This window comes from Pleurodeles waltl, chromosome 1_2 (genome assembly GCF_031143425.1).
Source record: "Pleurodeles waltl isolate 20211129_DDA chromosome 1_2, aPleWal1.hap1.20221129, whole genome shotgun sequence".
Lineage (NCBI taxonomy): Eukaryota > Metazoa > Chordata > Amphibia > Caudata > Salamandridae > Pleurodeles > Pleurodeles waltl.
This window is the reverse complement of record NC_090437.1, coordinates 1,125,996,587-1,126,014,056: the sequence shown is the minus strand read 5'-3', so window position 1 is coordinate 1,126,014,056 and position 17,470 is coordinate 1,125,996,587. Positions and strand designations below refer to the sequence as shown.

Genomic DNA, 17,470 nt, shown 5'->3' with positions numbered 1-17,470 from the left:
GTCAACCCTGCCTCATAATTTGGTCTTTTCCTGCCACATAATTCCAGTGGCCCTGCATATAACTAAAGCACTTACATTTACCTTCTTCCTTTATGTGCAGCAAAAAATGAAAATGTTGCCATGTACAATGCTAATGTAAATATGCCATGCTAATTCCAATAGAATACAATTTTCACCACCCAACTACCAAAGATGGTGTTGTTTTTATCATCAAAACATACCCAGAGCGCAGACAAACATCAGCGGTAACGTAAAGCTAATGATGTTACATGAGGGGGAAAAGCTAAATGCTAAAGAAATCAATCTGAAGATCCATTACAAATAAAATATGCTTGAAACCCCACACCACAGTTTGTTCAAGACAGTAAATAAAATACTCTCTTGATGCAATTAATGCTAAGGCTGGACTCCGCAACATCCTGACCCAGATCCTGAGCGGTAAAATCGAGGTGTACAATGACCAACAAACATGCAGGGAATCTTCACTGAACTTCGCTGCATGTTCATTTGATTTGTACATTTTTATTGATTGAGTTCTGAAAGTTTGAGCGGTTTTTTTTCCATTTAGTGGCTCCACAAGCACAACTCTAGTTAATTAGAAACATTTTTGCAAACCTACCTGCACAGACGATGATAGGCCTGCTTTAACTTTCTGAGGGCTCAAAGGTAAACAAAAACAGAAAAATAAGTACGATCTCTGTGAACATGTAAATGCAAGGCAGCCAACCTCTGATGTTTGGTGCATATCTGGGAGCCATGGTGGCGCATACATGAAAAAACTGAAGTCTGTAGAACAAGTTACAGAGTAACAAATGACGGGGAACTCCTATTAGCAACAAGCATGGATGGTGTGAAGCGGGCACCGCAAGAGCTTCGGAGGTAGCAGCCGCCATTTTGCTGGAAAACCAACTCTAATTAAACCAAAAACAATTAGATAAAGCCCAGCGCTCGTGAAACGGGCTTAGCTTGAGTGAAATGGAGGTGGGCGAACTGCGCTTTGCAGAACAAAAGAAAGGTGCGTCTGCCATACTTAAAGGTAAAGCGCAGCATCGCGCAAAGTCACTAATAAAAAATAAATACATGAGCAGCAAAAACACAAAAAATAAAAAAATAAAACATTGTGGTTGTTCAAATGTGTTCATATCGTAGCTCGAAAGCAAATGTTAAAAAAAAATGTTATGGTCAGGGAAGTTTGTTCCTCTAGTGGCTTGCGAAGGAAAGTTAAAAGAAACAATGTGACAGAACTAGTGCTCTTGCAAAGCTCTCCAATACCGCCAATCGAGTTTGGCTGTATCAGACTTTAAAGTGCCAAGAGAGACAAAAGAAAAAAATAGTTCACCCACTCTAAAGTATATTGGCAATGGTGCAATTATCCATGTAACAGGGTCAGTCTGCAAGGTAAACCAAAACAGCCTCAGGGTGGGACAAACGTAAAGCATTTTCGAATGACATCAAGGGACTTTTGCAAGGCAAGCCCAGGAATGAATGAAAGTAATGGGCATGTATTGGACGTGGTTAAAGCCAACAATTACATTACAACAGGTCAGAAAAGCAGTTCTTACGTGCTGCTATGCTCGACCTAAAAAAATGATTTTATTGTAGCTTCCCTAAGAAATTTCACTAATGTCTACAGTAAAAACCATTGAATGGATTTACACCAAACATGGAAATAGAACTTTACTCAGGAAATGTGCTTTCATTGCTTTACTGTGAATCTGTGCTGTAAATTTGAGATTTAAGCATTTTAAAAGGTTCCAGGTGGGCTTGCAAGGGTTAATGTTTTTATATATGTCTGCCTTTGGTATTCTGTGATTCACAACTCTTATCAAACACAAAAGATTTTTTAGTAAATGTGACAGGTTGGAGAAGGGTTCTGTAGATGTTTTTTATCATCTTGAAAATAGCAAATCATTTATGATTTGTGATTTTTGCACTCTGGAAAAAAATATCCACAGCTGAAGAGAGAAAAGTTGTTGTTCCAAGAGGAATGCTGGAGGGGACCCAAAGCCGTAGAAAACTTGAATTCCACACAGGAAAAAACATAGAAAACAGAGTAGGGTTCACAAGCCCAAACAGGACTGTATAAGCTACCATTTGTAGTAGTAAATTTGCATGCCATTTTGTGAAACAAATCATGATAAAGAGAGAGAGAGAAAAATAAGAGAGAGAGAGAGATAGAGAGAGAGAGAGGGAGAGAGAGGCAAAAAAAGAGGAAGGGAGGATGGAAAGGCTGAGCATGGAGAGTTTGTGCCTAGCGGGGATAGGTTCCATATGGTGGGTGGGGCGCAGACACAGAACATGGTCCCTGGCCAACATTGTTGCAAATAGGCAAAGTCTGTGCACAGAAGGTTTTTTTTTTTAATGTGCATTAACAAAAGAACTCTTGAAATTCACTGAAAAATATAATGAAAAACTGAGGGGCTGATTTCAATCTATCCTTACTGCCAAGATGATGCTCCAGTTGCCAAATATAGATGCAGGCATACTTTATGTGTAATCATGGTGGCAACTATTTCATCTCTGCAATGGTTACACCCCTTCTACTACCAGATGGAGTGCGGGCTCTCAGAGGCTGACCTTTGTGTATTCCTACCTAATTTAGATGGGTGGAGACAGAGGTCAGTTTTCAAAGCCCGTCATCCCCAGGAAAACCCTGGTGATAAGGGGCAGTGAAAACTGTCTAATGCCCCTCTTGTCATGGAGAATGGAATTTTTTTTTTAATTCCAAAAAGAAAATCCAGCTCCAGGATTTTCTTTTTCATTTTTTTGGTTTTTATGAAGAAGGTGGGTTACATTTGAAAACAGAAAGATAAGAGAGTAAGGCCACCAGACGTTTTGTCAAGTAGGTCCTACTCTGCATGTCTTTCAGTGAGCACTGATAAATACTTGCAATAAAGGGCATATCAGGTCAAATGAATCTAAAATCCGTTTTCTTCCATCTCTGATCAGGAAAAATGTTCTGAAATGATTTAATCCACGTCTTCCATTGTAAAAAATCTGACCCATTTGTAAACTGATCAAAGTCAAGGAGCAATAAAAAAAAAGTACTTTGAATTAAAGCAAAGTATTTCTGAACTCATGACACACTTTAATTTCAGTGACTCCTGTGGAACAGGCAGTTTGAAAAGTTTAGGAAGTCTATTGGATTCAAGAGGATATACGCACAGCTGCACAGATAACTACAGGTAGGTCTGTGGTAAAATAGAGGATTAGCATTTATGTGTATAGTAGACTGTGTGCTCGTCTTTGTTTGTGTGAATGAGTGTAATGTAGGTTGTACGGAAATGCAAGAAAAAGGAACCATTCATGGATAATGAGAGTCTGAGGGCATGATCAGTGCATGGTCTGTTCCTTTTGTCTGAAACATTGCTTTGACTTGGTCACGTAGGGGGAAGACTGCACTCTTCTACGAGGTCAAAACTGCATAGTGTAAGTCAAGTGCCTTTCACGCTGTGAGATTGTCAGGCATATCCATCTCTTCTAGCCCAGTTAGTGCATTGCTGTTAATCAGACCCCATCTGTCCATCTTACGCAAGCTTCTTCTTGGGGAGGAGGTTTGGAATTTGGGGTTACAGGTGGGGCTACTTTTGCCTGAGTTGATTTATGTGGGGGTTAGAACTAGTGTTTGGCACATGGCACTTGAGACATAAGACGACCAGAAAGTTTCATTTTCAGCCGCCTCCTCTCATACAGTGCTAAGACATCACTGAAGCATTGATGACGTAAGCAAGACACTAAGATTGACTATCTTCTGTGGAGGAATCAATCACCATTCACAGGATTTTTGTTTTGATAAACAACTTTATTGATTTTATTGCTTCAACAACTTAACAACATGTCACATCCATACTATCGACATGGCACATTTAAAAAATCTTAAGGCATAGACTCAGTGGTCCCTTCCCCAAATACATTCCATGGTCTGAAGGAGCTCAACATTCAGCTGCCAATGTCCCAGTCCAGAAGTCTATTCTTTAATGGGCATCGTAAATCCCTTGCATTTACCCCACACTTTGTCATACTTGGCTGGGCACTCTCGCGCCTCATATACCAGTCTCTCCTGCTGGGAGCACCAGTGCACCCCCACCCCTGTCTCCACCAGGTCAGTGTAGGGACCTCTGCCGATCTCCAGTTGTCAGCAATATCCTGCTTTGTTACCAGTACACAGTCACCAGGAAGGTGCAGTCAGCCCTGTTGCTCCCCTCTCCCTCAAGGACACCCATCAGGATTGGCAACGGGGTCATCTCCACCTCCACAGTCAACAGAGTTGAGAGTTCAGCGGTCACCACCCACCAGTAACTTTCAATTGTATGGGCAGGTCCACGCAATGTGGAAAAAATCTGCATTGGGCTGTGAGCAGTGTGGGCAGTCAGAGTGGGCCAGAAGACCCACTTCTTCATTCTGTCAGGGGTAAGGTTTGCATTGTGTAAATAGTATGTCTGAACTAAACGGAGATGAGAAGATATGGGTAGGATCCTAGGGGCCATCAAAGCATCTCGCCAGTCCTCCTCCTCCATTTGCTCCAGCCAGCCCTCCCACCACTGTCTAAGGCTTGTAATAGGCTCCATCATGTTGATGATTAGAGTACAGTATATTTGGGACACCCCACCCCTCCCTAGGCCACCCATTAGAACCTTTTCTTCCCCGGGCTAAACTCGGGGAGGATTTTGCAAGTCTGAATGTGGATCCCCAAGGCATGCCAAACTTGCAAATATTTGTAGAATTGTACATTTGAGAGAGAATACTTTTGTTGCAGCTCTTGAAATTATAACATATGAGAGTCGTTCAAGACACTCCCCAGAAGTGTAATGCCAATGTGATCCCATTTGTGAAACCCCTACAGAGCAGAGAACTGCCGGAGCCATGTTCCCTGCCACAGGGGGGTTTGCTGGGTGAGTTTTGACCACCAGCCTGTTTCACGCTGGGCAGCTCTCATACCCACAAATGCCATCTTTGTCACTTCGTGAATCTCCCTGGGAAGGGGAGCACCATATAACAGCACTAGGAGCTTGGAGAATTCCAGGGTCAGGAGTTCAAGCTGGTATGGTGGGTCTGACCACTCCCCTCCCAACCAGTCATTAATCACCAATGGTTGTGTGGCAAGATAATAAAAATATAGATCAGACATCCCGTGTCCATCTTCGTAGATGTTGCGCTGACAGATGTGAAATGCTATCCGGGAGTGCAAGATATACCACAGGAATTGCCTTTCCATCGAGTCCGTCTCGCCAAACCAATGTTTGGAGAGCTGATGGGGAAAGTTCTGGAGGAGGTATAGAAGGCTATTCTTTCCAGAACATTAAGGGGCAGGGTTTGACATCTCCTTAATCTTCCTGGTGAGCAGAGTGATGTTGAGGGACCATGCTAGCTCAGGCATCAGGGAGATGGTAATACCCAGATACCGGAAACCATTGCAACAAATTGGGGTGTTGTCTTGCCAGTCATAACAGTTCCTTACGGGATGCAACAGGACCAGCACAGAATTGCCAGGGTTAAGAGTCAGTCCTGAGGCCTCCGAGAATAGGTTCATGATTTGTATAGACCGAGGTCCACTGCTGGCCGGGTTGGCCAAATAAAGGAGCACATCGTCGGCATATAAGGCGATGCGGTTCTCCTTCCCTGTGGGCCTGGTCCAACCGCGAATCAACGGTCCTCTCTTTGCCAGTGGTTTGATGGCTAAAGTGAAGAGGAGTCGAGATAATGGGCACGCCTGGCGGGTCCCATGGCAGATGGGGTAAGGAGTCAGAAACTACTCCATTCACCTGAACCCAAGTTGATGGATTGGAGTAGAGGAACTGCACCAGCCTCCGATATTTAGGGCCAATCTCTGCTTTTGTTAGCGCTTGAAAAAGGTATGACCAATCGACTGTGTCGAATGTCTTCTTGAAGTCTATGAAAAGTAGAGACAGTTGTGGGGAAAAAAGATAGTGGTCAGCTAAGGCCGCATGAAGCCGTTGGAGACAGTGTTGGGTACTTCTGGTGGGCATGAACTCACATTGATCTGGGTGGATTAGGGACTGGAGCACACAACATAACTGGTTGGCCAGTATAGTGGAGAAGATTTTGATTTCAATATTGAGGAGAGAGATGGGGCAATAGACGGAGCAGCACACTGGGGATGGCCGCAACTTCGGGAGCACTACAATCATGGCTTGGTCAAATTACGAAGGGAAAGCTCCTTTCTGCACCGCTTCAGCATATAAGTTTAGCAACTGTGGGGCTAACTGATCCCTATATTTCCCATAGAATTCCGCTTGGTAACCAGGGCCGAGATAATTGCATTGATTTCTTCAAGCTTGATGGCTTCATCCAGTTGCTCCCGCTTGGCAACAGAGATTCAGGGGAGGGACACATCGTGTAGGAGTGGGGTCTCTCGCTCCAATCGGGGTCATGGTCATTCCACATAAAGCTTGGCACAGTAGGTGGCAAAGCCCTAGGCAATAGAGCGGGGAATAATACAGGAGCTGCCCGGATCATCAATGAGTTCCGGGATGATTCTGCTAACCAGAGATCGAGACGCCAGACAGTACAGCAGTTTACCATTTTTGTTCCCCCATCCATATACCTGGGTGTTCGAGGCTTGCACATATGTTTTGCAGATTCAAGAGAAAAATGGCGGAATTCTTCCCTTATCAACACCAGATGTCTTGTGGTAGTTGCATGGGTGGTAAGAGAAAGCTGCGTTTCCAGGTGTAATGCCTGGGCTTTGAGTCTTGCTACCTGCTGGAGTTTGGCGCTCTCACTCACCATGAGAAGGTGTCTGGCATGTCCTCAAAGGGAGGCCTTACATGCAGCCCATAGAGAGCGCGGCGATTGCACTGAGCCAACATTATGCTTGTAGTAGTGTGCGAGTTCCTCACTCAGGGCTTGGGCATAGGTTTCATCTTGAAGGTGCCAAGCAATCAAGCGCCACATGGGGCATTGGGTCGTGTCAGGCCCACCTATCTGCAGGAGAAGCGGTGCATGGTCGGAGATTCCACAGGGGAGGATCTGTGCGGCTGTGACCAAGAGGACATCTGGAGCTGGCATGAATTGTAGATCTATTCTCATGTGCGTATGGTGAGCTGATGACAGGTGCATATATTGCCTCGCTCTAGGATGTCAGACACGCCACACATCGCATAGGCCCAGGCCATCGGCCCAGCGGTGCAGTTGTCTGGCTCGGGCACCTCGCCCACTGATGGAGTGCCCAAAGTGTCTGCCTCTGGGTTCATGACTGAATTGAAGCCATCCCCCAAAGTGCTAATCCCCGGTAGAAGTTGTGATATAACTTCTCAGAGAGTCTCCAAGAGTTGCTCCAGTGCACCGGGGAGGGGTATAAATACTCAAGAGATTAACCGGCTGGCCATTCAGCATCACAGATGTGGCCACATAGTTTAATCGTAGTGGTCGTCATAGGAAGTGTGCGATGCAGCAGTATTGCTACTCCCCTAGAGCCCCTGGAAAAGCCTGAGTAGAATACCTTGTTGTACCCACCATGATCTAGCATGGGGCATCGTGTGCCCATCAAGTGAGTGTCCTGAAGCAGTAATATAGAAGGGGTAAAGCAGTGGGTGGCACTAAAAACTGCAGAGTGCTTGATATTATCTAATAGACCTTTGACGTTCCAGGCGATTACTGCATAAGAGAGCCTAGGAGTGTGCGAGGATACAGTGTGCAAGTGCATTAAGCACCGCATATGTGGCTGGTTCCCCAGGGGAATGGATCTGCAGGCAGAGAGCCCATCCATGGGAGTTTTGCATATAAAGGAAACCTAATGGCACGGTGTGACCTCCTGAAAATCAAATGTTAGCACATAGAAAACATGACTTTAATCAACTATCAAAACTTGCTGCAAATAACACTCTAAACCCCCCAACTGCCCCATACCCCATACTTCCATCCCTGAAGCATCTGCCACTGAAGAACACAGCCCCAAAACCAAAGTGTCTGAAACAGGTGTGGAGTGGTGGACCCCTCCAGGAAGCAGGACTAGTGCAATAAGGCCCCCATTGTCAGCTCGAATATCTCATCCCCGTCCCCGCAAGCAAAGATAGGAAATCACTATTAGTCATCTGTGTTACGGGCATAGGGGGTCCGGCTAGGATGTTCTTTTGAATGACAAGGGCTGTTCCCCCTTAGTATTATCAGATGGGGCTGGTCCTGGAGGGTGGGGGGGAAAGAGTTCAGAGGGTTCTGGCCCTGGTGATAGGAATGCACTGCTTTGCTTTTTCTGGCGGTATTGGGTGCGGCCTGCCTGTGCCTCGTCCCCATCGAGCAACTGCGCTTTGACCGCGGAGCACCCCCAGGGCAGACGAGGTTCCCACTCGGCCGCCATGGCGTTCCTCAGTGAGCCAGTCCCAAGCAGTCTCTGGTGAGTCAAAGAAAAAGGATTTGCTGTTCATTAAGACCTTGAGACGTGCAGGGAACAAAAGCATATAGGATAGCTGCATCGCTCTAACTTTTTGTTTGACTGCGTCGTATGAGCGGCGTTTATTCTGCATCCCATGAGTATGGTCCGGAAAGATGACAATTTTTTAGTTTTCCCACCGAAGGTCAGAGCGCGCTCTCGAGGATAACATCTCGATCTTTAAAGTTGAGGAAGCTGGCAATCATCGTTCTCCTCTGCCCCCAAGAGGAGGTTTAGGATGAGTGCTCTGTGGGCCCATCCGACTGCAAACCAGGAGGTCAGTTTGTGGGCCTGTTTCCAGGTGTTTGAGCCACTGCTTCAGAAATTCGGTGGGCTAGGTCTGCTCCACCCCCTCCGGGAATCCTAAGAAGCGCAAGTTGTTGCTCCTGGAGCAATATTCAGCGTCCTCAGCTCTATGCTGAAGTTCGCCTGTGTGGGTCAGCAGCTGGGCAACTTTATATTTAAGTTCTGTAACATTGTTCTCTACTGTGGAAACATGCACTTCCACCTCGTTGATTCGGCCCATCTCTGTCCGCAAGTCTTGACTTAATAGACCCACTTCCTCACGTACTTCTTCAATCTTGGTCAATACAGCATGTAATGAGGACTGGACAGACTGCAGGATTGTGTCCAGACTCTCTATCACAGGAGCCCCCTGCACCGAGGTGCTGGATCCATGATGGCCCGTTTGGGTGGTAAACTGGTCAATATGCTGCTGGGTCGCGGGTGGCTGCTAACTCAGTTTCTCCTTCCCTATTGTGTGCCTGAAAAGACACAGGAGCTGTGGATGTTGGTTGCTGCCCCTCCATCTTGGTGTGGCCTGCAGTCAAACCCAACTCCAATTACTGGGGAGGGTTAAGGTCTCCCATTGCTGGGTCCATCCCATTACCTGCCTCTGTCTGCAGGAGCTCTCCCAAGAGGAAGGCTCCACTCTCGGGGTATTGTGCCCCCAAACGGGATCCTGCGCCTTTGTGCACTAGTCAGAGTATGCAGGAGGGGGCCGGGATCTCAGTATGCCATTCACCTCCTCATGGCCTCCACCACTCATGCAAGCAGCCCCTTTAGGGTTCCTAGTGGGCACACAATCTGGTGCACGAGAACCCTTTGGATCTCTCCATCAGGTGCACCCTTGCTCCAATCTGCTCGGTACACGTGCTCGGGCCTGACCACTGTTACTCACCGGGGTAGCTTTTCCCATAGGCCCTCCGCTCGGGCTGTCTCAGCCTTGCCTCAGCAGCCCCCCTAAATCAGGCCACAGTGTTAGAAGGCGATGTGCATTCTCTTCTATAGGCTGCTCTACTTCGCACCACCCTATACTCTGATGCGGGGTGCCACCCCAGCCTTGCGCTGGCCCCGCGTCAATGTAGCTGATCTTCTTCCACCGCACGGTCTCTTGCAGGCTCAGGACGCATCATGTCCCGCTGCCTTGCTTCAGATACTGGGGGGGGGGGTGGCAGGGGAGGCGCTGAGGGCCTCAGGCCATCATCCAGTCAGCCGCCCCCGACTGCAGGGTCTTATCTCTGGCTGCACCTCCCTCCTTCTCCATCCACCCATCTCGGGCACGGAAGCAGCAGCAAGCACACGGAAGGTGGAAGGCCGATCCTACCCGGCTTCCTCCTGAACAGCCGGGCCCCACCGTGCAGCCCGCAGCGCTTAATCTCCAGGCAAAGTCCACCTTACCAGGCTCAGGCTCTGGGGTTTGGCTCCTCCACCTGGGTTTTAGGCTCCCCCGGCATAGCAGTCAAACGGGGGTTCCACCACATCTTCAAACGCGATGGATGCAGGACACTGGGGCTGATGGCGGTGGATGATTGAGGGGTCCGGAGCACTCTCAAGGTGCGACCGCCTTCTTGATGCCCTAAGCCACACCCACAATCACTGGATTTATTCACAGGCCCTCCTATGCTGACCACATTCTCTCCTGTTTTTGCTCTCTTGAGAGGCATGCCTAAATTGGCAACTTCTACATGAAAGTCCTCAAATAGTAAGCAATCCAGGCTCTATATGCATCTTCAGTAGCACACTGACATTGATACAAAATTAACAGTGTAAAAAATCAATATGCCTTATTGCCTATCATTGGCAAAGTTAGTAGTCAGCTCCCGTGGACACTTGAGGGTAGAGAGTAAAGGTTCAGATTCTTATGTATAATGACTTCACATGGTAATCTGAGTCTGCTGGTGTTCGTAAATAACATATGTTTGGCATCAGTCAAGTTATGGTAAACTCTTTCTTGAGAAGACAGGGCTTTGGGTGGTGGCTTTGGTTTTTGGTTGATCTATTTAGGTGTGTTAGTCTATAGACTATCCCCTGTGTGGCCTATGACCAAGATTTTGGGTCCTATTGGGCCAGATTACATTGTTCCTTCTTCATGGTTGATAGATTGCATTTGGCCATGCTGGTCACACTTTTGCTTGCTGTGCTTTAGGTAGAAATGGTGCAGTGAAAGATGCTGCATAGAAAAGAAGTTGTGGTTTTGTATTGCATTTGCTAAAGTTTACTTGTCTTGAGCTTCATTTGGACAACTTTCTTTGCCTAGCCCTAGCGTGAGGCTTTCTTCTGGATGGCTGTTATATTGTGTTTTTATTTTTCCAGTAAAGAAGGATGTAACTTCCTTCACTTGTTCAGCCTGTTCTGTGCAAATTTCCTCTCTCTAAAACAAGGAGACTTGCATGCAGAGTGTCTTTTTGACACCATGGTTGAAGACCCTATATGGCATCCTTTTGTAATGGGAGATGATTTGGTGAATCTATGTTAGGCATTCATCTGACTCCCCTTCCATCAGGAGGTGAATGCTTTAAGTTTAATACATTTATATTCAATTTAGTGCATAATAAAAATGCTAAAGCTCTACTAGCTTAATTTTAAATTAGATAATTGATTTGCCTATATCAAATAAAAATGCATTTTAATAAGAAATATCACATTAATTAAAGATAAAATTGTATGATATATTAATAAGTATTAAATGTGATTTAAAGAATTAACGAAAGCTCATTTTAGTCTAATAATAATGTTACATTAATATTTTTATTTAAAATATTTTTAAAAAATCTTAAAATTAAATAATGAAAATGTTTTATTTCGATTTTTTTCTAAAGATTAAAGTACATTTGTATTTACTTTTAAATAGTTTAAATATTTTAATTTAATTTAACATTATTTCATATAAGGTTTTATTTTAAATTCCTACCTCCAAGGACAGTGTGTTGTACTAGTGGTTGGCTATGTGTGGTGCAGGACATGCTCCTGCTCTGAGGTGGAGTACATTTACTAATGATAGTAGTATCATTAGAAGTGCAGTTTGTGAATTGGTAGGTTGGTGCACCTCACCACACTCTTTGTTAACTGACCAATAAACCCCTCATTTACTCCAAAAATCCTATCTATTTCGTAGGAGAAACGCTCCAATTTTCAAGCACTCCACTGGTTCCTCCCACATTTGCTACTAAGTACTAGACTTGCATACTCTCCCTCTCAAGCAAGACCCTCAACACAAAACTCAAGTTCACCACATGCATGACTGAAGTTGCTAACTGAATGAAAGCTGAAGCAAGCTCAATGCTGACAAGACAGAAATAGTGATCGTTGGCAAGAACACTTTTTCATGGGACTTCAGATGGTGGCCGTCCAAACTTGGACCCACACTCACACTCAAAACTCATGCCAGGAACCTCAAAATACTCATCAATAGCAAACTGCACATGACCACACAGACCAGTGCTATCACTGCATCCTGCTTCCACACCCTGAGGATGCTGAGAAAGATCTTCAAATGGCTCCAAGGCAACACTACAAAAACAGTCACTCAAGCCCTTGTCCTAAGCAAGTTGGACTATGGGGACATCCTCAATACTGGGATCACCAAGCACCTCACCAGAAGACTACAAACTATCCAGAACTCAGTAGCCAGACTCATTCTCAACCTCCCACACAGAGCCCACATGATTACGCACCTCAGTGAAATACGCTGGCTTCCGATATGCAAACATGCTCAATTTAATCTCCTCACACACATTGAAGGCACTACACAATGCAGGCCCCTCTTCACTAACTACCCAGATATCTAAGCTCCATAGGCCTCCTACTCCAGCACATCCCACACATGCATACAACCAGATCAGGAGGATGGACCTTATCTTACATCTCCTAAAGCATGGAATATGCTCACACTCCCCATCAAAGCCTCCTCCTCTCTTCTTGAATTCAGGAAGAAGCAGAGGACCTGGCTTTTCAATCAAGCAACCTCCGGTAGGCAGGACTAAGCAAACACCCCTGCTCAGTGCCAGAAAACCCTTGTGTGTGATAGTGTGCTTTTCAGATACACATACCTACACATACTTGTGTGAGCATCTCACCATCAAAAAGACTAGAAATGGGAAGATGCAGATTTACACTTGTAGGTTTGTGAATGCCATTTTGTAGTACTTTAGTAGTCATTGTGTAGTAGTACTAAACATACTACAAAATGCAGTTTGTGAATGGGCTGTGCAATAACTAATATTACGAATGAAGAGGGGCTAAGTCATATTGAACCTTCATAGTGAACATGCTGGTGAAAATGAGCTTTTTTCTGTTCCTCATTGTGCCTAACTCATTGACCTTTTATGTTAAAAAACATTTACCATTTTATGTCCACTTTGATAATATTGATACGAAAATAAATGGATGATTTTATTCCTTCTAAAGATTCTATTGTGTCAATGTTTAACCCAAAACCTTTATTAAGTTTCTTCTTTAATTGCAGACCTGTACAGTTAATTCAGTGTGTGGATTTCCCCAGTGATCATCAGTGTGCCATCAGAAGCTCTAGCAGCATCATTGACCCATCTTCACCTATTTTCCTCCAGTTTGTAATCCTGTTTGTGAGCTTTGGACAGATTCACTTACTATCATCCATGTGACAGTACATCAAAGTACTCTTCACCTTATGTCCAGTCACCGCTGATCACAGGCCAGTGATAGAGACAGTGGAAACAATAACAGCATTATGAACTTCTCAGGCATGTGTATGTTAAGAAAATCAGCGCTTCATAATGGAAATTTAACCTGATCCCTTAGCTATACTCCTCCCTCTACTGATAGCCCAAAATAAGGAATATGTATAATCACATCCTGATTTTTCTTTTGTGTGTAGCACTTTTGCTTATCTCCAATACAAAGGTACGATTACACTAAATAAATCTGCACTGTGACCTGCTACAGCAATCTTATATTCTTGTATTATTAGCACCCCAGGGCATGTCTATTGTCTATTGTTTTTAGTTGGCAAGTTGGGACTTGTTTGTTGATTTTAAAATGCCTTGTGGATAATAGGTACTATTGCTCAAGAATCCTACTCTAGCAGTCCTGATTTAGGTGTGAACTTTAATATCTTCAGCACTCTACTCTAGCGAGCACAGGAGGTTTGTGTGTAGCTTTGGTTCCTAGAAATTGATGAGTGAGTGTGGGGGCATAGCCTTCCCAGTAGGATTGGGGGGTATGAGCTCCAGATTTTTCCAACAATCACGCTAGTATACAATGTTAAACTACATTATAGGACTAGCAGAGTGGTTGGCATGGTGCATGACAGTGGCCTTAGGGGCAGATTTCTATGAATTCCTGGTGAAATCTGACAAATACCACAACATCAAATTGAAAGAAACTGTACCCAACTATTTTATAAGAAAATACATTTATTGGATGGGGGTGTAACCCCCCAAACACTCCCCCCCACCTAAGCTACACCCTTGAGTGAGTGACTGAGCTGGATTTGTACAGTGAACATTTGTCGGGTGCTGCAAAGATCAGAGGGAACCACAACCGTTGCCACTTAGCATGAGGAAAAACAGCCAAATTTTCAAAAATTGAGCAATTTTTTTTATACCTCATAAATTCACCTGCACCTTATTCTCAGTTTCAGTAGCCAGAAAGAAAAGGAGCAACTTCCTCTCTGGGTGTGCTGAACCTAGATGTTAGAATACACAAGGCTACCCAATATTCCCCTACAGGACTGGGTAAGGACAAATGTTCATCATACAAATGTCAACATCACAAAACAAAATAAAAGGATGGACGGGTTGTTAAAACGTTTCAAACACTCACCCCCAGTCACAGATCTGGGTTTAATCCATCATTATTTTTCTCGCCACGTCACCCCATCATACAAATATGCCTAAAGGAATTCTCTGTACACAGTTCACCATATTCAGTAACATTGGTTAAACTAATCCAATATCTACAAATGGAAATAAATGACTGTATGCATGCACTATTCAACAGAACTGTATTGGAATCACAGCCTATACACGAAATAAAGCTCAATCTATAAACATAGGTGAATCAGTACTTTCATCAACCCTGAACACTCTCTGCAGCAATCCCACACAATCAGTATTTGGGGTTGAGTCCAAGGATCCTGGAGAGTGTCAACCTCCTCCTGACATCAAAAATATTATGTCCACAGTTAAAATTACTGTTTCTTAGTTGATACTGTGTTAGGTCAATCGGGAGGAATTGACGAAGTTTCAGTATTCAATGCCCCAACACTCTGCAAGACCATCATCAGGGCTCAGTGTTGAGAGAATGAAGTCAATGTAAGGTCACACCTGCACAAAATAATTCCAAAACTAAACTAGTGCATACAGTTAACTCGAAAAACACCATGTGATTGAATGTGACGAGTTGTGTATAAATAATTCCTCTAGGAACATTTCTGTGATGAACATGTGCCCTTATTCAGTTCCGTAGGGGAATATTCCGTAGCCCTGTTTTTCTATTGTTGTCTGAGCAGGTGACTATCTGCAAGGGCACCTCTTAGATTAAGTGGCTTAGGTATATTTTCTCATCTTTTCATATGCTTGAACTGTATTGTTTTTAAACTATCTTTGGTATCTGTCTGCCTAGGAATTTCTAAGTTCTTTAGGGTGTTTAGTGTTTGAAGTCTAGCTAAATGTCTGAACAAAAGACTCTCGTCCTCATTATGACAATGGTGGTAAATGGGGGCATCTGGGGAGTGTTTGGGGGGGGTGGGTGAGCCTCCTACTAGTGACAGGGAAGCAATTCCCTGTCTCCGGTAGGGCCTTCCACCATAGTTTTCGTGGCATCGCGAACAGCACGAAAACCATGGCGGTAGGCAGGCTCAAAATGCCGCAGGCGGAACAATAGCAGTACAATAGCAGCTGCCGGGCTGGAGATTTCTATCTCCGGCCCGGCGGCTGGTACCGCCATGGCAGTAGGAACGGTAAATTGTCTTATAGTGATCACTGTTAGAAATGGGGTATTTGGTGGACAGTCAGGTTACCCCATGTTCAAGCAAGGACCCTCACTCTAGTCAGGGTGAAAGAGAATCACCCTCAGCTAACCCCTGCTTACCCCCTTGGTAGCTTGGCAGAGCAGTAGGCTTAACTTCAGAGTGCTAGGTGTAAAGTATTTGTACCAACACACACACAGTAACTTAATGAAAACACTACAAAATGACACAACACCAGTTTAGAAAAATAGGAAATATTTATCTAAACAAAACAAGACCAAAACAACAAAAATCCGACATACACAAGTCAAGTTATGAATTTTTTAATTAAAAAATAGCGCTTAGAAACACAAAATGCTTCGATGAGGTGTTAACACGGTGTCGTGACGGAGTCGTTCCCAACAAGCCGACACCAGCGGCGCCGGACACGGAGTTGTGTAGACCCCCAAGTACAGTACCTGTGGTGAAGAGTGAAAACAAGTCGATGCGCGAAGTCGGGGATCGCGGCGTCTGTGCGAAATGTTGAATCCGCGCACTTCGAGCGGCGTTGGTCACGACATGGTGCGCCGACTTCCACGGAGTCACAGACTTCAGCGGGGCTGCAGCGGCATCGGGCCTGCGAAGATCGCCACGTTCCAGCGAAGGTCACGGCGTCGGGTGCATGCGGCGTCACTGGATTCAGCAGCGGCGTCGGTCGGAAGTCGTCCCAAATCGATTTCCTTGGATTTCCACCAGCTTTCCTTCCAGAGGCCCAGGAACTGGATAGATGACCACTTGTCAGAGCAGGAGTCGCCCCAGAGACTCCAGGTGCTGGCAGAGAGAAGTATTTGCTGTCCCTGAGACTTCAAACAACAGGAGGCAAGCCCTTGGAGATTTCTTCACAAGATGGATGTATTTTTGCCCTCTTACTCTGGCAGAAGCAGCAACTGCAAGGTAGCTCCACAAAGCACAGTCACAGGCAGGGCAGAACTTCTCCTCAGCTCTTCTCCAGGCAGAGGTTCCTCTTGTTTCCAGAAGTGTTCTAAAGTCTGTGGTTTTGGGTTCCCTTTGTATACTTAATTTCTCCTTTGAAGTAGGCCTACTTCAAAGTAAAGTCTCTTTTGAATGCAAAATCCTGCCATGCCCAGGCCAGGCCCCAGACACTCACCAGGGGGTCGGAGACTGCATTGTGTGAGGACAGGCACAGCCCTTTCAGGTGTAAGTGACCACTCCTCCCCTCCCTCCTAGCACAGATGGCTCATCAGGAAATGCACCCTACACCCCAGCTCCTTGTGTGTCCCTGTCTAGTGTGAGGTGCAACCAGCCCAAATGTCAAACTGACCCAGACAGGGAATCCACAAACAGGCAGAGTCACAGAAATGGTGTAAGCAAGAAAATGCTCACTTTCTAAAAGTGGCATTTTCAAACGCACAATCTTAAAATCAACTTTACTAAAAGATGTATTTTTAAATTGTGAGCTCAGCGACCCCAAACTCCACATGTCTATCAGCTCCCAAAGGGAATCTACACTTTAATCCGATTTAAAGGTAGCCTCCATGTTAACCTATGAGAGGGACAGGCCTTGCAACAGTGAAAAACGAATTTAGCAATATTTCACTGTCAGGACATATAAAACACATTACTATATGTCATACCTTAACCATACACTGCACCCTGCCCTTGGGGCTACCTAGGGCCTACTTTAGGGGTGCCTTACATGTAAGGAAAGGGAAGGTTTAGGCCTGGCAAGTGGGTACACTTGCCAAGTCGAATTCACAGTTAAAACTGCACACACAGACACTGCAATGGCAGGTCTGAGACATGATTACAGAGCTACTTATGTGGGTGGCACAACCAGTGCTGCAGGCCCA

The 17,470-nt window shown here is 45.2% G+C and overlaps 1 protein-coding gene across 2 annotated transcripts in view; it reads left to right on the top strand.

The window, feature by feature from the left end:
- LOC138248727 (ADP-ribosyl cyclase/cyclic ADP-ribose hydrolase 2-like) overlaps positions 1-13,591 on the top strand; it is a 266,855-nt gene extending 253,264 nt beyond the window's left edge. For both annotated transcript variants that reach the window (XM_069202589.1, XM_069202580.1), the window contains 2 exons: positions 3,099-3,185; positions 13,137-13,591. In XM_069202589.1, the coding sequence (XP_069058690.1) occupies positions 3,099-3,185; positions 13,137-13,293 (244 nt within the window). In that variant the 3' untranslated portion in view covers positions 13,294-13,591. The remainder of the gene's footprint in view (positions 1-3,098; positions 3,186-13,136) is intronic.
- The last annotated feature ends 3,879 nt before the right edge of the window (positions 13,592-17,470 follow it).